The 24,783-nt window shown below is 37.7% G+C and overlaps 1 protein-coding gene across 1 annotated transcript; it reads left to right on the plus strand.

Annotated features, from left to right (window-relative positions):
- Positions 1-1,079: 1,079 nt before the first annotated feature.
- Positions 1,080-24,543, plus strand: LOC140147209 (uncharacterized). Its single transcript, XM_072168990.1, has 11 exons — positions 1,080-1,116; positions 8,506-8,843; positions 9,622-9,760; positions 16,045-16,343; positions 16,890-17,034; positions 19,994-20,337; positions 21,375-21,513; positions 22,101-22,414; positions 22,787-22,925; positions 23,524-23,861; positions 24,352-24,543. The coding sequence occupies exons 1-11, from the start codon at positions 1,080-1,082 to the stop codon at positions 24,541-24,543; spliced, it is 2,424 nt and encodes an 807-aa protein (XP_072025091.1).
- The last annotated feature ends 240 nt before the right edge of the window (positions 24,544-24,783 follow it).

Below are 24,783 nucleotides of genomic sequence, written 5' to 3' on the forward strand. Positions count from 1 at the left end.
CCTTATTTGAATTGTTTTATCAAAACGAACATTCTCTTTTGGCAACATAGGTGCACTTTGATGTTTTTAACCCCTATAGAACCAAAAACATGATATTTGACCATTTTGGTTATAACTTAAAGAATGGAACGTCCTAGATACGAATCCTTGTGAATAGAGGAATACATTGGAATGGTTTTTAACACAATTTGAACAACTTTAAAATTTGACCTAGTGTAAAGTTTGATGACTTTTCCCCTCCTAAAGCTACTTCGGTTCAATTGGTATCAGGCATTTCTGTGTAGCCCATGATGTCAACTACAGTATATACCTATGGTAAATGCGCAGTTCCCTCAAGTGGTACTGTCCACCCCGGAGTTCACACACTATAATGGAATGCAGTGCACAGCCATTTCATATAACTGTGTCTAACTGTTTGACTCATTGCAAATGGATCCAATTTAACAATTTACGTGCGCGAGTGTGTAGAATTTATTCAAAATTATTACGATTAATAAGAGATCTTTTCATAAACGGGATGATTAATGACACAGACATATTAACGGAACTACTCAAAACACCAGGACCCAGGCTTCGATTAGTGGTATTGTTCTAGTATTATAAAGGAACAATCAATCTTAGCATTCATGTTCATTTGTTCCGATAGCAGGTATATGCACATGACGCTATTATCCCAGTTCCAACTGGACTGCTTTTGATGTACGCAGAAGTGGTCATATTAGCTCATATTGGTTAAGCGCAACGTAATACTTTATTCCAAGGCGCAGGAAATGTCTTCATTTGCCCGATCCGACTCACCAGATTATTAACTGCCTTCAAGGTTTCCTTTATCCACGCATGCAGATTACACAGATCCATATTAATCCGAATTCATCGTCTAGTGATCTCGTTAGGCTGGCAGGAATATCATCAAAACGTTATATCTGGGTGGGCTTGGTTTGAAACCATCAGATAACAATTGGTGGCGATACGGGCGAGCAACATATATTCTTCCTTCGCATTTATATGTGGATAATAAGGAAGTAGGAACTTCATAAATCATGGATGTGAGGGGAGATTGTGGATAGAAGTGTTCGAATATGGGGAGTGTTATTCTTATTTTGGTAATAGCAGGAGGTAAGTAAAACTGTTCATCAGATTGTTTTATCTCTCATTGTAAAGATACATGTATAATAGTAGATGTTAATTAAAAATTATGATACTTCTAGATAGGAGGAAAGAAAATAAAGCACTTCAATTTGGAATCGATGTTGGTGCTACTTCCACTTCTATGTGAAACACCCTTCTTCTTTTTCTTTTTCTTTTTCTTTTTCTATTTCTTTCTTCTTCTTCGTCTTCTTCGTCTTCTTCGTCTTCTTCTTCTTCTTCATCTTTTTCTTTTTCTTTTCTTTTTCTATTTCTTTCTTCTTCTTCTTCTTCTTCATCTTTTCTTTTCTTTTCTTTTCTTCTTCTTCTTCTTCTTCTTCTTCTTCTTCTTCTTCTTCTTCTTCTTCTTCTTCTTCTTCTTCTTCTTCTTCTTCTTCTTCTTCTTCTTCTTCTTCTTCTTCTTCTTCTTCTTCTTCTTCTTTTCTTCTTCTTCTTCTTCTTCTTCTTCCTTCTTCTTCTTCTTTTTCTTCTTCTTCTTCTTCTTTGCTCTCAATTGAAGAAGGAAACCATTAACTTTAAACATAGGAAATTGAGCAAGTTATGAGCCAAAAGATTACAGATCGTGTCCAAATCTTGTTCAATCATTAATACGTAAATATTTTCTTTCTGATAAGCGTCTGAAGCTGCTTGACCTCTCTATAGCTGTTGTTTTCATGTGCATTTTGTCCCAAATGTTTTGGACCCAATTGGTTGTCGATAATTGATCGATTGATTGATATTCGAATGATCAATACTCGATATTCGGGTAGTCAATAATCAATCAACAACGGAACCTAAATCAAAACCCCAAACCTATAAGCCATTAAGATACCTGATATTCCCGAATTCGATTACCTCCGCTGGGCAGCTCGATATACGTTTTCTTTTATAAATAAAGAGGCGCGGTCCAATTTTTCATGTCCTGTTTTCTATTTTAGATTGAGGCCTACCATTAAAACAATACGTTTCCAATTTTTTAGTAGCACTGCTGCAGCGGTTCTGATATGAAAAAGCAGAAATGGGTATAACAATGCCCCATAGGATTGTACATACACTCCAGGTGTAGTAACCACAAATCACTACGTTTTTGATCACACCATTTAAACAAAAAGACCGACAACAGTAAGGATCGACAGAGTAACATGCATTGGCGATATGTGCCCTAGAACTAAATAGCGATTTCTTTGCTTTGTCTCATATGTTCGGTCAAAATTATAAGGTAGGATTTACACGAAATACAATTCTATTTTGCTTTTCTTATGGAAATATTACAATATTGCTTTATAAGATACATGAAAGAAAATAAAAATAGATTTACAAGTCTATAGTTTAGCATTACTTTATGGTTACACATGCTATTTTAATATGTGGCCGTACACTACGAATGCGCCGTAAAATCGGCAAATTGTATTCTGAGTTACAGTGTATGTGCGTGAAGGTCATATTCATAAGTACCTCAATTTGGTTCGACAAAAGTTTCTCATTTGAACACCGTTTAAACCAATCAATAATCCTATTGCTGAAAAGGATAATAAGCTTCTACCTATTTCTATAGAATTAGGTATGTCACAGTGGCTGCACAATAATTCTGCTACACTGTGCATGCAAGCATAACAGTGAATTGAAAAGGGCGCGCTTCAAATTTGGCCAATTTTAGAAAACATCCATGTCGATAAATGAATTTCTTCATATGCTTCATTTATCCAAATTGTTTGAATTTTTAATATATGGTGTGTGAAGCCTTCCCGAGGCTACCATCGGGTCCCCCAAAATTAAAAATTGTTTTGTTTCAGAACTACTGCCTGTTTTTATGGATTTTTGAAGATCGCTCATAAATCAGTAAATATAGGCCTATTGAAGTAAAGGGACCTACCGCCATTTAGCTGAAATACTAATCTTTCTTAGCATGTAAATTATTTCCGTAGACAACGAATGAAGCACTTCCCTAAAACTAGTTGAAGCAAAACATTAATCAATGATATTTTTAGGGAGTAATTTTCCAAACCACAATAGCTCTAAGCCATTGTGTGTGTCCAAGGCCATACTACTTTTGTATACGCGGTACAGTAAAATAGCTGTTCCATTTACCGATTGTCCTCCCATGTTAATCGTGATGACAAAATGTTAATTTAAGGTCTCATTGCAACTGAATTTTTATTTTTACTTTTCGGACTTGGCTTTGAGTAATGGTAACACATACCATGTTTACAGTAAAAATGAAAATTATATTCCAGACACCGTCAAAATGTCAAACTTATTATTTTTTGTATTGTTTTTAGATAATTAACCGCAGTTCATTTATTCAACCTCATAAAGGATCATTCTTAAAAAATTTATGATGAATGAACAGACGTTCATTAAATATTGAAAAAAAAAAACACCAAAATTACTCATGCCTAATTTGCATAATAATACATAATTAACTGTAATTACCTAATTTGCATAATTAAATACATTTTGTGTATTTTTTGTTATCAATTGAAAGAACTTTGTATACATATGTGTGCAAAAAAAACCGCACCTTTATATCATGTACGGTTTTCTATTGGCATCAATTTTGCATATTAATTAGCTGAACTTAGTCATTTTTTGAGAGTTAATTTGTCTGCAGATTGGGCGAAATTGCTAAAATAGTATATTTGGTTAATTTATTATAATTATTCAATGATAGATTTTTTTAATTTTGTTTTCTATAACGAAGTCAGGAAAGATAGGCATTTAACATGTGATATTTAAATTAACGCTGCTTTTTCAAGCAAGCGTCCAAATAAACCTTCAAAATCTCGAAATGTGCCGATTTTGTCATTACAGCCATTTGTGGCAGGATTTCATTCCATCTACGAGCATCTTTAAATTGACACTACATCACAATGCATTGACCGATTTCAATTCTGTTTTTTGATTTTTGATGCTTTAATAAAGCTCAATAATGTAGGAACATTCAATAACGTGTTTCTGCTGCGATTATTTTTGAGGTGATATACCTAATAGAATCCTTAAATAACTCTAGTCTTTGTTTGCTAAATCCTGCTCAAGTAGTGGTAGGTATGTCTAGGTCTGTATAACCAACAATTAACAATGAGAGGACATTGGGGATGGTTTGACATGACCGCCAACTATGACTGTTTGATATTTATTACCAGCAATGTGGAAACAGAGACACATGTATAGAACTAAAAAAAGGTACCATTTTGTTGAAGGAGCAGAGTTCAACAAACCATAACCCCGCTTCTGGATATCGTTTGAAGTCAAATGATATGCCATTTTAAAGCTTATGATATATATTTTCTAAACACGGAATAAAACAAAATTGACCGGGACCGACTTTACGGCTGATTCGTCGTGTCCAGTCACATATGCAGAATAAAAGCTATTTAGACATAATTCACATTATTTGGCATTGGCAAGAAATACCAAAAATAATTTAAAAACTGACATTAAAATTACTAGTGTTGATCTTGGTAGTGTTATTAAGTGTATGGAAAAATCTAGTAAGTGGCTGATGAAAGCTTTATTATACAAATTAGCTTATAAAATAAGGTCTCATTCCCAAAATTACAAAACAATATTTTGATTGACATTTTTGAAGTCTATGCGTACATAGGTTTGACACTCTCCCGTTATTTTAAACAAATGACCGTGTCTCTACATAGAATTTTAAAGAAAAAGTTAATTTGGACTATTTTAGAGATCATTATGGACATTTGTGTGCTATTTTTGAGGGCAAAATTTGACCCAAAATACTAGTTTCCAACAATAAAACCCGTTTGTAATGAGTAAAATGTTTCTTTTTAATAAGGAAGTAATAAATCATTATCAGCTAGTCTCAAAAATCGTATTGTTAACTTAAACAATGGATATGCATTAGTATGAGGCGGAAATGGACCTAGCAGTATAATTATATGGTTGTTATAATTACAGTTACTTATAATTACTTGCTTGAATTTGAATGCGGCAACATGAATCATTTATAGGCTAATGGATCATTACTTTTCCATAATGACCTAAAAAAATGTCACCTTTTCACTATTAGACTTTTAGTAAATGCTTAATAGTCAGGTAGGGTAACAAAATTAAAGGGGACAGAGTCTTCACTTCGATTTTGTCATTTGCTCATCCAAATTCGTGTCGTAATGGAACGGGATGACCAATATTTTGAGTAGTGGATGCCGGTGCAACTCATCATCATCATCATCATCATCATCATCATCATCATCATCATCATCATCATCATCATCATCATCATCATCATCATCATCATCATCATCATCATCATCATCATCATTAGTCGGCTGCGGAGCAGGCGACTACAAGCTTTCTCCAACTATTGCGATCTTGGGCAAGCGAAACAATTTTGTTTGCCTGTAGCATACCTTCAGTATCTCCCAGGAGGTTCTGTACATACTGTAAGTACAGTGTCCGCGGCCGTCCCGGTTTCCTCTTTCCATGTGGTGGAATATAAAGGGCATATTCTTTCACAGGCTCGTCATCTTCAAGACGCAGTATATGGCCGAGAAATTTGAGTTGATGAATCTTGACTCTGGCAACCAGTGGAGTGGTGTATGGTGTTGGTCAGATTGTAGATGGTTTCATTTGGGATCCGATCCACACGCTTGATGTTTAACATGACTCTGTAGCAAGATGTTGCAAAGGCATTGATCTTGTTTTCCATGTCCTTGGTGATTACCCATGACTCGCACCCGTACAGAAGGATAGTGACACAGGTTGTCTCAAACAGCTTGATTTTTGTTCTGATTGGCAGGGATGGGCTTCTCCAAACGCGTTCCAGTTTCCAGAAAGCGGCCCAGGCTAGTGCTTTTCTTCTTTTAGGTCTCCAACACTAGAACCCATCTTGGAACCCAAGTACTTGAAGTATGTGACATGGTTGATGGTACTACCATAGACTTCAAGTGCTGGCTGGGTGTTACAGTTTGCAGTCATATATTCTGTCTTAGGCGCGCTGATGACAAGGCCTAGATCTGCTGCTGCTGTTGCAGTCCTAGTAAGCTGTGACTGGTCCCGGGCTATAGAAGATTCCAACAGGGTAATATCATCAGCAAAATCCAGGTCATTCAGCGTGGGTAGGTAACAATTCCAGCATCAATTCCAAAAGTTGATTTCTTCAGGAGGTAGTCCACCAGGATAATGAACAGGAATGGTGCCAACACATCACCCTGAAGCACTCCAGTTGTTACTTGGAAAGCCTCTGAGATACTTCCATCTACCATAACGGCACTATTGGAGTCCTTGTAGAACACCTGGATGGCATTAAAGATATTGACCAGCTCATCCATTATGACACGATATTGGATAGGCAAAAGACAAAATCCTATTATTCAGTTCATGTAGAGGCGTCGATAGACCAATATGATTCCAGGGGTGTACAGCATGTTTTGCCGACGGAAATATTTTGTGAATTGTAGACCCAATTTGGTTAGCCAGGACGGCGCTCAAGAATCTAAAAAGTGTGGGTGGAGGGGCGAGGGGGGTGGTGGTGGGTGGGGGGAGAGGGTCAAATGTTTTTTTAATTTTTTTCATTAGTAACTACTATAACATTAACAATAGGTCTATTACGTAACAATATGTCTATTGCGTAACAATAGGTCTATTACGTAACATTTCGTAACACAATAATCTTTTATATGATTTGCAATTTGCCGACAATCACAAAGCTTTAACTACATTTGCCGGCAATCACATGGTTTTGACGACAAAAGTCCATTTTTGCCGACAAAAATTGTGTATTGGGGTGTCAAACCCCCCGGGGTCACACCCCCATCCCCCCTCTAGCGACGGCCCTGTATATAAGTAAAACTGTTTTTTTCCAGAAAATTACTTTTATTTTGCGAGGACATCCCCGTAGTTTTAAATTAAAGAAGCCGTCACGAACATCGAAACCGCCTACATGTTCATAGTTCGCGCACGTGCAGTACGCGATGGCATTATCGCGCGATCATTGCATTGTGGATCTTCAAGCGTACCGCCGCGTTTTGTGTCGACGCGCGCGCTTTCTTTGCGAGTATTCTTGACAAGACATAACGACTGAATTAAAATATGATTCACTAGCGGGAGACCCGCGCTTTGAGTAAACGGGAGCGGTTAGTAAACGGGAGTGGTTAGTAAACATGGGTCAACGGTGATGATAATTATCATGGTGTCTTGGTGTAGAATCTGTAGATTATTCATCCAGTATAGTAATGATCATGTTAGCTTGATAATCATAAATCATGTTAACTCCTGTCATATTAAAGAAGCTAAACTTTAAGTAAATATCCAGACCTGTGATAATGTTGTTACTCACTCAATCCCTCAGATTTCTTTTGAAACAGCTCGTGACAAAATGGTTGATTTTAACTTTATCCAAACAAACATAAAACATTAATGTTAGAAGAGGTTGCTAGAAAACGTTTCAATTTCAGGTTATAATGGTATAAAACATGTAAGCAACATGTTTAAAAGTTGCAGCAAAATATTTTAAGCGATTCTGTGTTGTTAATAGCTAGGCCTACATTATAGCCAGGATTTATTTGTGGGGGCCGCAGAATTTCCAAAATGTGGACTTTCAAGTTCCACTAAAGTGGGCTCATCCACCCCTAATATTTAACCTTTTCGGGCTATACGGAACAGTTGCACGACTCTGTTGGCTACATTTTAACATTCCTCTGTAAAGTGGACTTTTTTTTGCAAATCTGTCACCCAATGACCCCCCCCCCCATTTCATCAGCTTACACCTAATGAAGGCCTTTGCTTTGACCAAGTTTCCAATTCTGAGGGGACACAACCGGCTGCACGGCGCGAGACACAATGGTGCTTCGTGGCCATTCAAAAAGGTGGCGGCAAAAAACTTCCGAGTGTGCCCCACCCCTTCCCAAATTCCTGGATCCGCCACTGTCTCAGAGAAGCAGTCAGTCACGTACCCAGACAAACAATGTCTATGGCCGGTCACATACACATACGTAGGCCTACGCGCGGTAAGCCAACATTAAGTGCGCCCATACCATGCGCCGCAATGCGCGTGAAACCATGTACGCGCAGGTGCGTTTTTTTGTTATTTCCATAGTGATTGAATAGTTTGTGAAAGCATCTCGGAGCCTGCTTCTGGACAAGATTTAGCGACTTCCTTTTATTTATATAGATTTTAGAATATCCCCCAAAATATGGACATATGCACCCATTTTAAACAGGGGTCAAAGTTCATATTAGGTAAATTATCAACTTGCTCAAACTACATCAATACATTCCTCAGGTCATAAGAAGTTAGGAGAAGGTTAGTGTGACCTGCCTGTGATTAACCGTTTGACAACATTCTCCGATTTTGCCAAAATGGTCTCAAAAAGATAATACATTCTTAGTTTCTCCATGTTCTGCTCTGTTTTATAGCATGCTCTGCAGCTTGCAACGATACATTAGGACTTGAGACAGGGGATATCATTGACAGCCGTTTAGCCGCGTCAAGCGAACACGGTGATCTAAATAATTCTGCTACAAGAGCCGATGCCACTCAAGCTCGACTTAATAACCAGGGAGCGTGGGTAGCCGATGTGGATGATCTGAATCAATGGTTGAAAATAAGTCTTTATCGTCAGATCAACATTACGGGTGTTCAGATTCAAGGAAATCCAAATGCTGACCAGTGGGTGACTAAATTTAAAGTTGAAGGGAGTTTAGGAAATGACATTTGGGATATTCGTATCTTTAATGAGACAGGAGGCGAAAAGGTTAGTTACTGCACCAATTAAAAATGAATAAATATATGAATAGAGTAAAATAAATAGATAGCTCAATAGTATCAGTTTAGATGACTGTCCTAACAGTAATTAATGCCCAAGAAAAATGGTGATGTTTGTTTTTAATGATAAAAATCTAACCAAACCGCGCTCATCTCTGAGATAACTTGAATGAAATCGACACAAATGCTGCTTTACACGTCTCTTCCAATTTGTAGATAAATAACCTTGACATCCGTAATCACGCGATTATAGCTCAATCGATAAGGCTTTCAACTATGGTTCGAGAGGTTGCGGGTTCGAACCCTGGCGGTGCCTAGTACGCTCTCGTGAAAAAAAACCGAGTTAGCTTGAAATTCCACTGGACAAAGAACTTACTGCTGATTGTCTCGTTGTAACCCGTACAAAACTGGGGTCAAAAATCCTGGTTGCAAGGGTTATTTGTGGAATGTCTAGGGTGTGCGCTCTTGAAGCAGCAAAGTCCCTGAATTGTAGTGGTCAGCGGCAACATTTTAAAGTGTGCTGAGCTTTGTGTATCAACGTCTAGGCGTTGTGCCTTTGTGTAGTACACTATAAATCACTGCGCTTATATAAAATTTACATTAGTCCTGCAATTTACTCAAATTTCAGTACCAAAATTGCCACTATTGCACTTATTCGGAACATAATAGTCCTCATTTCCCGCTGACATCGCGGACCTTTTTCGTATAAAAAAATCAAGTCTGAAACTCATTTTAACTCAGCATTTTTCATTTTATTTTACAAAAAGATTTTCGATGGAAACGGTGATAGAATCACAGTTGTGAGCCATAATTTTGCGGAACCAATCGTAGCTCAATACGTACGAATACGTCCAACAGAATGGCATGGTAACATCAGCATGAGGCTAGAACTTCTAGGATGCCCAGGTACGTATAAACCACATAAATGGTACCGGTATATTGCGCCATTTTGTTTTGAGTGTTTGATTAGTTTTTCGTATTGTTTTTTTTTAAACCATTGAATGTTTTTGGAAACTTATGCATAGGCTGATTAACCCTTTATGTCTCTTGGTCAGATTTACATGCATTTGGACGATACACTCGTAAATCATCATCATTCTTGATGTAGATCTAATCTACATGTAGTCAGAAATTTGCAAAAGGTTCACTCCAAACAATAGCCTGGAATTTTATTCTTGGATGATAACTTTCACACTACATGAGACGATAGAGCACGGCACGGCTAAAAACATACCGATTTATTAGCCTATTTTTGTTATTTTTATAACAAAATTGTCACTAAAATGTTGGCAAAATGCATCAACCCGTAACAAAACGAACGCGTCCGGAAGCACTGTGCATACTACTCGCGTGCGGGCCCGTGCAATTATACAATATTCATGCAAGGCTAGTAATTTACTGCTCTGATTGGTTCTCACTATCTATTGGATGGAGTGTATGAAGGACTCATATCAGAAGGCTTAGAACCAATAAGACTGTCGGAACTTTCTCAAGTGTTTAAGAATTGTTACGTGGCAAAGAAGTTATGTCTATACAGGTTATTATCGTAATTGTCCTATTTAATCAGTTCTACCTTACTCCCTATTCCAGAAAAATACAGCACTAATTTTTTGGGATTAAAAAAAATATTATCAAGTTTTGCCAAATGAAACATAGCTCAATCATAATCCTTTAGTTAGTCCTAACTGGCAATAAAAGAAAAAAAAACATGCATTTTCGGCATATTTTCTGACAATCGAGTCACAAAAATCAAAGACTTGGAACAAGTCTAAGCATTCAAAATCTTGACTATATGCCAAAAGTTTGCTATAATTTTCACTTTTATTAAATTATCGGTTATCAGATTGAAACATGTCTTTCCCAAAAATTAATCTGCATAAACTGAAATTAGTCTTGATACAAGTCTTTAGGCTTGATTGTCACAGCACACGAAAAACACCCTAAAAACGCATGTTTTTGGCCCTTATTTCCAAAAATTGACCAAATATTAAAATTTGACTTTTATTGCCAGTTAGGACTAACTAAAGGATTAGGATTTAGCTATGTTTCATTTGGCAAAACAGGATAATATTTTTTTAATTCCAAAAAATTAGTGCTGTATTTGTCTGGAATGTGGAGTAGTAACTATTACATCACAAATAGTGGAAACTTATTTACAATTTACCGTAGTCCAAATTTTATGAAAATCGGAGCCATTTTAATTTTTTACCCCTGTAAAACTTGAAAATTGACTTTTGACCCTTCTGGCTTACAAGTCCACACCCACAGGTTGTATGCGCACAAACGACTTTATTTTAATATAACCCCGTGGGATCATTTTTGGGGTCATTTGAGGATCATAGACTCAATTAAAATAGACTCGTTTGGTTGTCCACCTATTATGGATTCAGCAAATCGAAAATAGTTAGAAGATACCTCAAGTACCAACTTTTAATCAAGAACATATTTGAGATTTTCCTTCAGTCTAATACACCAGTGGCTAATTACCATGAACGGAAGTACAACTTCTTATAAAATACTTTGTTTTAGCCTAACAGATATCTTTCGTTTGCTTAAAGCCAGTAGGCCTATTGTTCAATTATTTGCATAAAATTATGTCGCGGCAAAATTCTGAATTTCTCGGCGGTGAAATTGATATTGACGCGTCGAGATTCTGAATTCAACGCGGTGAAATTATTGTTTTCGCGGAAAATTGTTTTAATTATGACAAAGATGGCCACAATTATTTCAGCCCGCTAAAATAATAATTCTGATAGGCTGTATTTCGGCGCGCCAAAATTTAAACGGTCCCGAGGCAATGTGTACCGACAGTCAATATGAACAAAATTTGCCAAAATCTGCGATGCGCTTCTTCCTTTCGGCCTTTTTCAATTACGCTACGAAAAGGCTACAGAAGGGAGCGGTAAGAGCTGGTAAGGTGTCATGATTTTGTCGGTACATCGGTACATTCGCAAGTTTGAGCTCCCTTTTCCCTGTTCCGATAACCTGGCTAGGTCACTGGTGTGAATTCTCCTTCTTTAGGTCCAGAGTTACCATGCACAGACGCCATGGGAGTCGAGAACAAAATGATAACTGATACTCAAATAATGGTCTATTCTACACGAAGCGGATGGGATCGAATAAACAGTCGTTTAATGTCTACTTACCGCGCGTGGAGTCCTTCTTCTCAAAATACAAACCAATACATAGGAGTGAACTTCTATCGGCAAGTTTGGGTCACCGGCGTAATAGTGCAGGGGCCAGAATCCGATGAACCTGCTGATGAATATTGGTTGAAAACATACAAAGTGGATTTCAGCTTAGATAATGTTGACTTTGATTTTGTGAGGGATGGAACAGGTGTAGAAGAGGTAAGACACACAGATTAAGTTTCTTTGGCGTTATTGTTATCGATGCTAGTTGTTTTATATTAACTTAAATTTGAGGCATAAGTATGCTTCCTGATTGAACCAGAACAAAATAGCCACAGACCATCTGATACGATGAATTGTTAGATAACACCCGCAGAACACCTGCTATAACTATACGTTAGAACTATTATCCCTAAACATCCTACTCATCAGTATGCTTCGACTATACGTGTTTATACAGGGTGAGTCAAAACAGAATCCATTTTTATTTAGGGACTGTTGCGTTATTGACCCGAAAGACCTGCCCGGGACGACCCGGGACGAAACAAGCTTAGCTACCCGATGAAATTCAAAGACCGGGACGGAAGAAGCATGACCATGATGACCCTGAGATCGATCGTGTATTCAAACAGCAATTTGCGGTGGCCAATTTCAAGTGCTTTGCTGAAGTGGTCAATTAGTTTGGTCACCGATTACATTGATCGTAACTGGAGTACTGGACTAGTTTTTATAAACCATGTTATTGATTTAGAGAAACGATTCCTGATTAAACCGTCTTAAATTACTATATATTTCCTTAATTTATAATAAATAAAATAATACAACATTTAAATCACGAGAAGTATTATAATATGCCTATACCTATCATGCTTTATGGACGATCCTGCCCAAGCTATATAAACATTTATTCTATTAAACTTTCGCAACAAGCAAGACAAGGTTAAACATGTTTTAGCTGTATAAGCATACTTTTTATTTCATTGAAAAAGCTTTAATTTTGTTCCAAAAATTTACAGTTTTATCTGTAAGTTTTGACGTAAAAGAACTGGATGCAAACATGTTATCTCTTTTGACGGTAATGCGTATAATGCATTTATTAAGCACGTTTGCGTTCATATTTGCATGAATATATCCATCTCAATATCTGACCATTTATATATTTATTTGCTTGTTTAACTCTTTATATTTATTTGTTTATTTATTTAATTAATATTCATCTATCATATCCATTTTTCATTTCAATATTTAAGCCGTTTCTTGTTTTTTTTATTTATTAATTCATTTTTATTTTGACATATTTATTTATTTATCTTTAGGGTCATATTGAATTTTAATTTTGCTTTCGTTTAGGCCTAGTTTATATTTCATTATAATAAATCTGTTATAGTTTAAATCAGATAATAGACTCAGATGTAGGCCTATATGACATTTTAAACTTTAATTTTAATATTGCATCGTTGAGCCCCTGGGTTGAGCTATGAGGAAAAATAATTTTATTTAAAAGTAGCATGCGCTTTAACATGTTTAAGAAAATCGTGTTTTTATATTACTTGGTTGTGATTCGAGAGCCTGATTTGCAACAGTGAAGCCAGCCTTTTAGAATGAAGTAAAACAGCCAAATATTCGTCCCATTTGTCACTTTTCTCATCCCGTTTTTAGTAATTTTAACGACATTTTTCTCTTTTGCTGTTCCCATTTTATCCCTGAAAATTTTCTGGGGGGTTATATACCTCCGGCTCCCCCTGGCTACACCACTGCTGATTTGGCTCAGATCCAAAATATAGTGCGTGCTACCAGTATACATTTTGAGTTATTAATTTGCGTGTAGGCCTACTAGTTTTTTAGCCAAAATTAAAAACATATAGGCCTACTATTTTCCAAACAGATCGAATAGTTCTTAAGAAAATATGTCAATACTGCTGAAGGGGTTTTTTTTCTCTACTTTTGACTTTTTGACTATAGAATTAATAAAACTTTATTTTTGTTTAGATTGTGTAAAATTTAAAATAAATAACTTTCAAAAGCAAATTAATTACCCTTATTATTTTTTTTTAAATCAAACATTGACAGCGAAATGCTATTACATGCGGTCAGCTTCCTTTTGTGTTGTGATAAGTGGTTTTGAGAAGTTATTACCAATTATAACAATAGCATCGAGTACCGGCAATTTACAAGATCGATTCTCACGGCGGGCGGTCGTGACGCTCATCTCAATTATCTGGTTTATGAATGACCTTTTCATTCTTCAGTGATTCAAGGGGACGATGATGTAAAGAACACGGCCCGATTATGTATTAGTCTACCTTGATCGTCCGACCCGGAAAATTCTGCGGGTCAATAACGCAACAGTCCCTTAAGAACCTTAAGTTGAACCTTTTAGGTTTAAAAACATTTTATACATAACATATCCATTTGAGATCATGTGTGAAAAAATCAAGGAATTAGCATGTGCCGTTTTGTTTTTATGACACATTTTATAGCGATACCAAATTTTAATGTTTGTCCAAGAGACATCTAAAATTTGAATGCCAGCCCACTCTGTGTAAGGTAGATTAATAATAATAATAATAATGATAATAATAATAATAATAATAATAATAATAATAATAATAATAATAATAATAATAATAATTTTGACTATACATGATTCCCTTTGCTTTCTTTCACCCTGGACATTGCACTCGTGACAATATTCTTATTGAAGATATTTGAAGGAAGTTGGGACAGAAAAACACCTGTAACGCATTACTTCTATACTGCTATTCTGGGCCAATTTGTGCGTATAATACCGATCACATGGCTTACTTACATCGCAGTTAGATTCGAATTTCTTGGATGCAGATGTAAGTAGAGAAATGAAGACAGAAAATGTTTTTCATATAAAATTGCTTTTCAAATACATATATGATTGCCTGTTGACTTTGTTACTCCCCGCGCTGTGTATTCATTGCTTCTTTTCTCCGAATTTTATTTACATTTAACAGTGTTCTTGGTAAATTGTATCATAATCCTTAAAAGTATGATACAAAAGCAAAATAAATCTTAAAAAGTAACATTTTGACATATTTCGTCACAGTGTGACCGGGCCTTTAAGTTACTTTGATATCAGGTACGTCACGGCAGTGATTTTTACAAGAATATAGGCTGTATCAAAATGATCACCATCCATAGGTATTTTCGAAAAGACTGCCTCCTCCGAACGCACCATAGGATCCACTTGAAGTCACCAGATATTAGACCTATACTTTATATTAAGTCCGGTCATGTCAATTACTGGATCCAGTGGTGCGTTTGGAAGAAGCAGGCATTCATCACTTTGATAAAACATGCAGAAGCCGTAGGACGTACAGTGGCGTACCATGGTCGCTCCTATCCCGGGGGGCTGAAGAATATCACATTTTGCCGGCCCTTCCTCAACAGCCCGAAAAGGTTGACCCAATTTTTTTTTCGGTGGTTTGAAAAAGTGAAGAGCAAAAAAAAAAAAAAAGAATTTTCAGCCCTTTTTTCTTTACTAATTCTTTTGCCGCCCCTTCTTCTTTTTGCCGCCCTTCTTTTTGTCGCCCCTTCGTTTTTGCCGCCCCTACTTTGACCCCGGGGGGCTGGCGCCCCCAAAGCCCCCCCAAAAAAATACGCGCATGACGTAAGCTACATTAGCAAATTTCAATCTCCTTAAACTTAATGTACATTATTCATTTGGTACAAAATTAATACGGTACATAATCACACAAATAACAAGTGCTTGTGTTTAAATCACGTTCAGCAGCAACCAATCGACAAAACGATGGTCATGCAGTCGGCAGAACGATGGCCATGTTTACATTCTCATTGCGGTACAACGTAAAATACACAGGGCAAACAATATATTGGACGATGTGGGACAATATGACGTCACCTTTGTATAACCAATCGACTGGCTTTGATGACCCTATAAAATACCTACTGTGCGTTGTATTGTTACATGTAGAATCTAAGAATAATTAACGCCGTGTTGCTGATATGCATCCTAATAGTTTCATGATCTTTTCAATATTAAATTACTTTTATTTCTCATGCTATTAGTACCTGATATGATCACCGATCCTCTGGGCATGGAGAGCAAGTTAATAACTGACAACCAAATAACGTATAGCTCTGGTAGTGTAACTTCAGCTGGACGTCTTAATCTTGGTTACTGGACCGCTGGATCAGGGGATTTGAAGCCATGGTTTCAGATTAGTTTGTGGCGACAAACTAACGTTACTGGTGTAGTTACCTTAGGTCGACCTTCAAGCAACTATTATACGTCACGATACAGGGTGGATGTCTGTTTGGACGGTGTGTCGTGGGAAAACGTCACCGATGAAAACGGATACACAGAGGTATGCTTATAATATTAATTTATTCTGAGCAATAAAATGTCAACTGAAGGCCGCAAGACTTCAGCAACAAACGTCGGCCAGACGAATAAAAACACAGAGAAAGCAGTCCAAAGTGAATCACCCATCTGTATATCATACTAATTAAAAATCATTATCAAAATTGGATAAGGAAAGCATAAGGCATACAAAAATAAAGCGCAAACGTAAGAGTCATCAAACAATTTAAAACGCATTTAATAGAGATATGTTTTCCAGTTCTTCTTGAACACCACGAGAGAAAGCCATAATCTGTATAAAGTCTTATTCAGATTTCATTTGACAGCTTAACCATCGCGTATACGCGCGCGACGCCAAGCGTGTGCATTGGACCTTGTGCAAATAATACGCGCTGGACGGCTAGCAGTACGCTTAATTTGTAAAAGGGAATCTGAATAAGACTTTAATTAGTTCACAATCAGATTTGACAAGAGTCCTATCCACCCCGTTATTAATAAATACATTTTTCAAACACCAACATATTGAACAAAAACTTCACGGTACTTTCAGATTTTTGAAGGGAATTGGATCCATAATCAACTTGCCACTCATCTGTTCTATGGCCCTATCTTGGCACAATATATCCGAATTCGTCCAGTTGAATGGGAAGGCTTGTATACAGCAACTTTTCAGATTGAACTGTTGGGACTATTAGGTAAGTACTAAATATTTAACCCAGTCTCCTTAAAATGCTAGTATGTAGCTTGAATATGGAACTTTTAATATATTAATATAAAACATTGAAGAGTTGCATTTGTGGGATATTTTGATAGACAAATGCAAAGTTTTTACTCACTTCTTAGCTTTCAATAGCAGGGTATGCCAGCTTGTTCCCAGGCGCTGTCCAGGCACACTGCATCTTCCGCGAGAACTGGTAGTCTCGTTCCCACGATGTGATGTGTGCTTAATCAGTGAGTCGTATGGTTAAGAGAATAAATTCCAATTCCAATACGACCTATTGTATATTGCACATTGCATCGGTAGTGTAAGTTATAAAACTTCAAAGGCCTTGGCAGAGACCCTTGCACCAATTGCGTGAAAAACTGAGCACCACGAGCTACCACGTGACCAACTCAAAATATTTTACAGATGAGCTGACTGGCATTGCATCGAAGGATGGGGCATGTTTATTGTACATGATGTTGTGTCACTTTTTACGAAGACACCGGTTGAAAAAGCGTTAGATGTCATCAAGACGAAAGTATCTCGACACGCACAAATCTTAGCATAGAAGACGTCATTGAATTGCTAGGTTTTACTGTGACAACTACATACTTCTCTATCCGTGGCAGCATATGTCGTCAATGCTTTGGGACAGATATAGGAAGCCCAGTAGGTGCTATTATCGCCAATATTTACATGAGTGTTTGGTAGAACAGGCCATGCCAGCGCACCACTAGATTATAAACCGAATCGTTGCGCCGTTATGTTGACGATGTCCTTGAAATCATCCAAAAGGGTACCACCGAACAGTTGAGTGAACACCCCAATACAATAGATCACACCGGGAACATAAAGATCACCTAGGATGAACTTGATACCCTGATCGTCCTACAAGATTGAGCCATCAAATTATTGGTTAACCGTAAAAGACCCACACAGATCAATAATTGAAATTTACCTTACAGCATCCGTTACATCAGAAACTCGGCGTAATACGAGAACATTCTCAGACACTATTAGACACTCTTAAACAGAATGTACAACATAGTGACCGAAGACGAAGACAAAAAGGAAGAGGAAGAAAGAATAATAAGAGCCCTTGCAAACGGCGGCTACCCAAAATAGACAATTAAAAAGGTTACACAACAAATGCAAAACAAAACAAGAAGGGCATCAAAACCAAACAAATCAGGCAGCGATCCATCTAAAGCAATGGTCGTCATTCCATACATAGTAGGGCTTTCACAGAAACTTCAACGCATCTTTTGGAAACACCGGATAGCTACCGTCATGAAACCCCACAACACTTTAACATGTTTAAAGAGCTTTACTTGTCCACCCCATAGATAAAAAGGATCCCAGCAACGAGACATGCGAAGTAGTTACAAAACTTATGTGGGCAAAACAGATAGGAATCAATGACAGAATGATCCAGGAAACAATATGGATTCGCAGAGGGGGTGACCAAACCATAAACAGAGACATAGGAATGTATTCTCTTGACCATGCATACGACTCACTGATAAAGCCATAAATAATAATATCAAGCAATTAAGTGTGTGTATATAATATTTAACAACATGGAATATAAATATGTAACACCATGAAAAGTATTAATAATGGTAAGGCTAGGAGCTTATGGGGTGGAGATCGACCACCCGAAGATCACTTACCTTCGCCATCAAGTTCCAAGGTCACTTACCTGTGACATCAGATTAAACTTATCTTCGACATCAGGTTGCAAAGTCGCTTACCTTCGGCATCAGGTTACACTTACCTTCGACATCAGGGCATCAGGTTACACTTACTTTCGGCATCAGGTTACACTTACCTTCGACATCAGGTTACACTTACCTTCGGCATCAGCGACATCAGGTTACACTTACCTTTGACATCAGGTTACACTTACCTTCGGCATTAGGTTACACTTACCTTCGACATCAGGTTACACTTACCTTCGGCATCAGGTTACACTTACCTTCGGCATCAGGTTACACTTACCTTTGACATCAGGTTACATTTACCTTTGACATCAGGTTACACTTACCTTCTACATCAGGTTACACTTACCTTCGACATCAGGTTACATTTATCTTCGGCATCAGGTCACACTTACCTTCGGCATCAGGTTACACTTACCTTCGACATCAGGTTACACTTACCTTCGGCATCAGGTTACACTTACCTTTGACATCAGGTTACACTTACCTTTGACATCAGGTTACACTTACCTTCGGCATCAGGTTACACTTACCTTTGACATCAGGTTACACTTACCTTTGACATCAGGTTATACTTACCTTTGACATCAGGTTACACTTACCTTCGGCATCAGGTTACACTTACTTTCGACATCAGGTTACACTTACCTTCGGCATCAGGTTACACTTACCTTTGACATCAGGTTACACTTACCTTTGACATCAAGTTACACTTACCTTCGACATCAGGTTACACTTACCTTCGACATCAGGTTACACTTACCTTCGGCATCAGGTTACACTTACCTTCGGCATCAGGTTACACTTACCTTTGACATCAGGTTACACTTACCTTCGGCATCAGGTTACACTTACCTTTGACATCAGGTTACACTTACCTTTGACATCAGGTTACACTTACCTTCGGCATCAGGTTACACTTACCTTTGACATCAGGTTACACTTACCTTCGGCATCAGGTTACACTTACCTTCGGCATCAGGTTACACTGTTCAGGTATGGAAGGTTATAATAGGTGAAGTGGTCAAAGGTTTTCGTGACTACCAACACATCATATCTTATATGTCAGTAATGCAAAAGTGGTCCCCTGTCAAATTTGAAATTTGGAAAGCAAATCACAGATGCCTGATAGAAAATAGCAGTTCGCTGTTCCCGGTTAGTGTCCAACTTGTTTGGCAAAGTTCACTAAACTTTATACGGCAATGCTAACATTTTTATTGCTTTATTTAGTTCCAACTTTAGAATGCCTAGAAGATCTTTCTGCAGCCGTTTTAGGACTTGAAGATGGTCGCATTGTAGATGGACAATTATCTGCATCAAGTGGCGAGACATCCGCGCGCTATGGCCGTCTTAACTTTCAAAGCACACCGAATATTACCAAAGGAGGCTGGGTTGCTGATATGGTTGATTCTAACCAATGGCTTCAAATAAGTTTGTATCGCCAAACACGGATTGGGGGTGTGATAATGCAAGGAAGGCAAGATAAAAATGAATGGGTTACGAGGTATAAAGTTTCTTCAAGTTTGGATGGTTCTCTTTGGGAATATGTTACAGACGAGCATGGAGCCGATGAGGTGGGTACAAATAGAATATTAAAGTGGTTGCGATGTCCCATACACCATGCGCCTTACGGAGGGACTGTGATCAAGGCGGGTGTATTATAGCGAATGTTCGATTTTATATCCTATTCATCCACCTTTGTTAGAGTCCCAGCAGTAAGGCGCATTGCTTATGGGAAATTGTAACTTGCCATATTTACTTACATCATTTACATATCATCTGACTCACGTAGATCACAAGCAACATGGTTAACACAGTTCTTATGGAAAGGGTCTGCACAACCCAGGGGCATGTACTGAAAAATAATTGTACAAGGTGTACCCAGTGGGTTTTGACAAAGTAACATTATCTACACCTATACTTGTCGCCTAACAATATGCTATAGGGTTTTTATGGCAAGTCAAGGACTTATTTTAACTGGCATGACCTCGGAATTCTTACGGCATGGCTTGTATCTTGGAATCAATAGAAGTACAAAGTCTGAACTACAATGTGCTCCCTGTAACCAATTCATCAATGTAAAGATGAAAGGTACATGTGGTGGTCACACTGTTTTGTGCATCTCTTTCATTTGAAGACCTGAGCGCAAGTCCACTTGGCCCCTCAACATGTATACACTAAAGTTGCGTATAGTTTCGTATAGTTTGGTAATGTTTTATACATGTTCAGGAGCCAAAACAAGTCTTTCACAACCTTTCATGATATTGTCACCCTGGAACATGTATTAAACATTATAAAACCCTAAGAAACTATACGTAACTTTAGTGTATACATGGTGAGGGGCCAAGAGGACTTACGGTCTTCTTGCGCTCAGGTTTTCATTTAGCGATTGAGAGCGATATCTGTGTATAATGTTGCGTGTCCAGTGGGTCGCATATCATCCACACAACTAGAGTGCTTACTTTCCCAACCCATTTGTACACCTGGGTGAAGAGGACTACTCGAGGTCAAGTGTCATCTTCAAGAACACAACACGTCAACAGGTCACTATATAGACCGAACGCGCTTTTATCAATGCAAGTCATTGCACTTTCACGAATGTTTATCATAGGTCTTTGAAGGTAGTTGGGATAGAGACACACATGCTGTTCATCTCTTCCACTCTCTTGTCGAAGCCCAATATGTGCGCATCATACCTGTGGAATGGAATAGTCATATCAGTCTTCGTTTGGAGATTTTGGGATGTCAACGTAAGTCAATCTCAATATTAGGCATTTTTTTATCCACAAAATGCATTGATCAAAATGTACCATACTAGAAAGCTGAGAAAAAAGAAAGTACGAAGTTTTTATTTATCTCCTGCAACTTAAGTACTGAAGGGGAGTGAAAAGTTAGGTTTAGTGTCACCTGGTCTAGGATGTGGTTCGTGTGATCTGTCCGTAAATAATTGTAAGAGATTGGTCATCAGTCTATCGATTCGATTTGCATGAGGGGGTAGCATTAAATAAACTAATCACTGTTCAATGGCGTACATTTTGTTAAATGCAAGAGTCCTGAACAAAACCTGAAGAGCACGTATTCTGCCTGGACTGCTGATGGTACAAAACAAACCAGTCACATTAAGCATTATAATTGTTGATAGAATGTAAATTTATCAATGATATTGTATTAATTTTATCAACCCTAAAACACGTACTAACTATTAACATGATCAAGAAGAAAGGTTAACGTTCTTCATAGTTTAAAGTAATGTGACTTCATTGTGTAGTGCTGGGTAGAACAGGCCCCATATTGTACGAAAATTATGATTTGAAGAATATCATATCTATCTTCACAGTACCTGTTTTGCCCTGCAATGACAACCTTGGAATCGAAAACGACACAATCGTCGACGCTCAAATATCTGCATCGAGTTCCGAAGACAACGTATATCCATACCAGGCTCGCTTAAATTCTCCAAAAACTTGGACAGCTGGTGTTACTGATCGAAACCAATGGCTTGAGATCGATTTGCATCGTAGCACACCAGTAACTGGCGTCATCTTGCAAGGGAATCCGAATGCTGACCAATGGGTGAACAGATATCATGTCATGTTTAGCCTGGATGGAAAAGAATGGAACGCTGTAGTGGATAGTAACTTTACTATTGAAGTAAGTATAGAATCTATTGAACACATATTCCTTTCTCTGGATATGTTATCATTTTGTAATCCTTAATCTCGGTACTTACTTGAATTGAATCATTCCCAATACAATTTAATAAACAAGGCCCAAATAATTTTGCGTGACAACATTTAATTACCCCTCGTAACGTGTAGTTCGTCATGGGCGTTACTTTGGGTTCGTCTTGTTCATGCAATATCATCGGGCTATCAGGTGTGATGTCAGACTCGGACCAGACGCATTGACATCAGCAAGAAATAAAAGTTTCTATATTCGATGAAGAATTACTTACATTTAAATAAGCACCAGCTAAGAGAATTGTTATTTTATTTATAAACACCATGTTTAACATCTTCTTAGACCTTTGAAGGGTGCTGGGATCGAACCACTCCAGCGATACACTTGTTTCATGAGGAGGTAATCGCAAAGTACATAAGAATCCAGCCACTTGAATGGTTTGGTGCCATCGTACTACGACTGGAACTTCTTGGCTGCACAGGTAAACATCGTTGGTTCATATTGTCCTTATGATGATAGGAAATTTCCTGGCTTGATTTATAAGAGCGTTTTACACGTTATCGTCTAGAGTGTCTGTCAGAGAAGAACGGCATTTGTTTACATTTTGAGGGTGTGCACAGTGTAAACACGGATGTAGGATTCTGACTGGCTGATTCAATCGTCTGACAATCATAGTAATAGACCGATTATCTGATTGACTGAATACGTTAGCGCAGATCGGCGCCCTTGAAGGAAACACAAGGGACTGCCGTTCTTCTCTGAAACCAAGTGTAGGGCTTGTGTTTGCTGTCCAATAATATACGTGATAGAATAGGTATTGTTATTGATATTTTCACTCTTGAGTGGTTGAAGGTGTTAGATTTTCAATGTAGCATTGGTGAGCAATAATGAAATTGTAACTGATTTTGTCATTGTAATATAATTGTTCACTTTCAGGGTCTTTAAATGGTTTTGGCATAGGTTAAATAACCAGTGAGCGTATCCTAGAAATTGCGATCGATATTTTTCCAAGAAATTTTAACATGACAAAATTTCAAAACCATTATAAGCAAACAACCATGCAATTTTTTCGTCTGCAGGTGAAAAACTTCCCTGTGTGGACCCCTTAGGCGTAGAAGCTGGTAACATTACCGACAGTCAATTAACTGCATCATCCAAACTAAACAATGACACTAGTGCCACTAGGGCTCGCCTTAACCATCAACCAGAATCACCGAAATCTCATGGAGCTTGGGTTGCCGAATTTGACGACCAAAATCAATGGATTCAGACTAGTCTGCTGCGTCAAATTTCAATTACTGGAGTAATTGTTCAAGGCAATCCAAGTACTGATAAGTGGGTGACGAGATTTCAAGTCCAGCATAGCTTAGATAACGTCAACTGGCTCTTTGTGAAAGATGGTGATGGAAACAACAAGGTAAGGATACAGTAGGGATAATCACTTGATAATTTGAAAATGACGAATACAAGGCGGGTCTGAAAGAACCATACTCTCGACAAATACCGTTTATGAGATTAAAATAACCCGCGCAAGTATACCTGGGCCATATCACTAATATTTACGACACTTCGTAAGGCTTAAAGATCCATCGTAACTTATAACGCATCGTAAAATCTATTTCACTATGATTTTGAAATAAAATATTTCATTTCAGACTCTCGTCCATTTATTCATACATATTCTAACATGATCCCTAAGCATCCTTACCCTAAAGTCTTTTATTCTTCTTTTTAGGCCTATTACTTGATGCTGATCAACAACGGCATAAAAGACACAGGATATTAAAACTACGTCGTCAACAGCAATAGTCAATGCAATATTAAGTCAAAATATTTGCATTATTGTGACCCGTTTCGACATGTCCGACGAATCCAATAAGTCAATATACTCATTTCATATGTTGCAGGTATTTCCTGGAAGTTTCGATCGTGATACACCGGTCACAAATACATTTCAAGAAGCGATTACAGCACAGTACATTCGAATTGTACCTATTGAATGGCATGGAAATATCAGTATGCGGTTTGAATTGCTGGGCTGTCAAAGTAAGACCACGATTAGGTTGAAGAACAAAGGTAGAATAATAAACAGAGGTTAAAACAGCTTAACAAGAAAGTGAAATGATCAGTTCATAAGTATTATTCAATTCATGGCAGCGGGTTTCAACTGATGATCTGAAGGTTGCACCATCTTGTGTTGCGCCATAAAGGATTGGGTTTGATAATGTTGCTTTTTTTCAGTCGATTTTACGTGTTTGGAACCAATCGGGCTAGAGGACTACAATATAACTGACGAGCAATTCTTGTCATCACCCTATAATGCGGATAGCGCCAAGTAT

Source organism: Amphiura filiformis, chromosome 3 (assembly GCF_039555335.1).
Source record: "Amphiura filiformis chromosome 3, Afil_fr2py, whole genome shotgun sequence".
Taxonomy (NCBI): Eukaryota; Metazoa; Echinodermata; class Ophiuroidea; order Amphilepidida; family Amphiuridae; genus Amphiura; species Amphiura filiformis.

Excerpts from the sequence above, each read along its gene's own strand:
- LOC140147209 (XM_072168990.1), top strand. The coding sequence starts at position 1,080 with ATGGGGAGTGTTATTCTTATTTTGGTAATAGCAGGAG. Across the intron at positions 20,338-21,374 it reads ACGAGCATGGAGCCGATGAG|GTCTTTGAAGGTAGTTGGGA; the intron begins GTGGGTACAAAT and ends TGTTTATCATAG. Across the intron at positions 22,415-22,786 it reads ATAGTAACTTTACTATTGAA|ACCTTTGAAGGGTGCTGGGA; the intron begins GTAAGTATAGAA and ends ACATCTTCTTAG.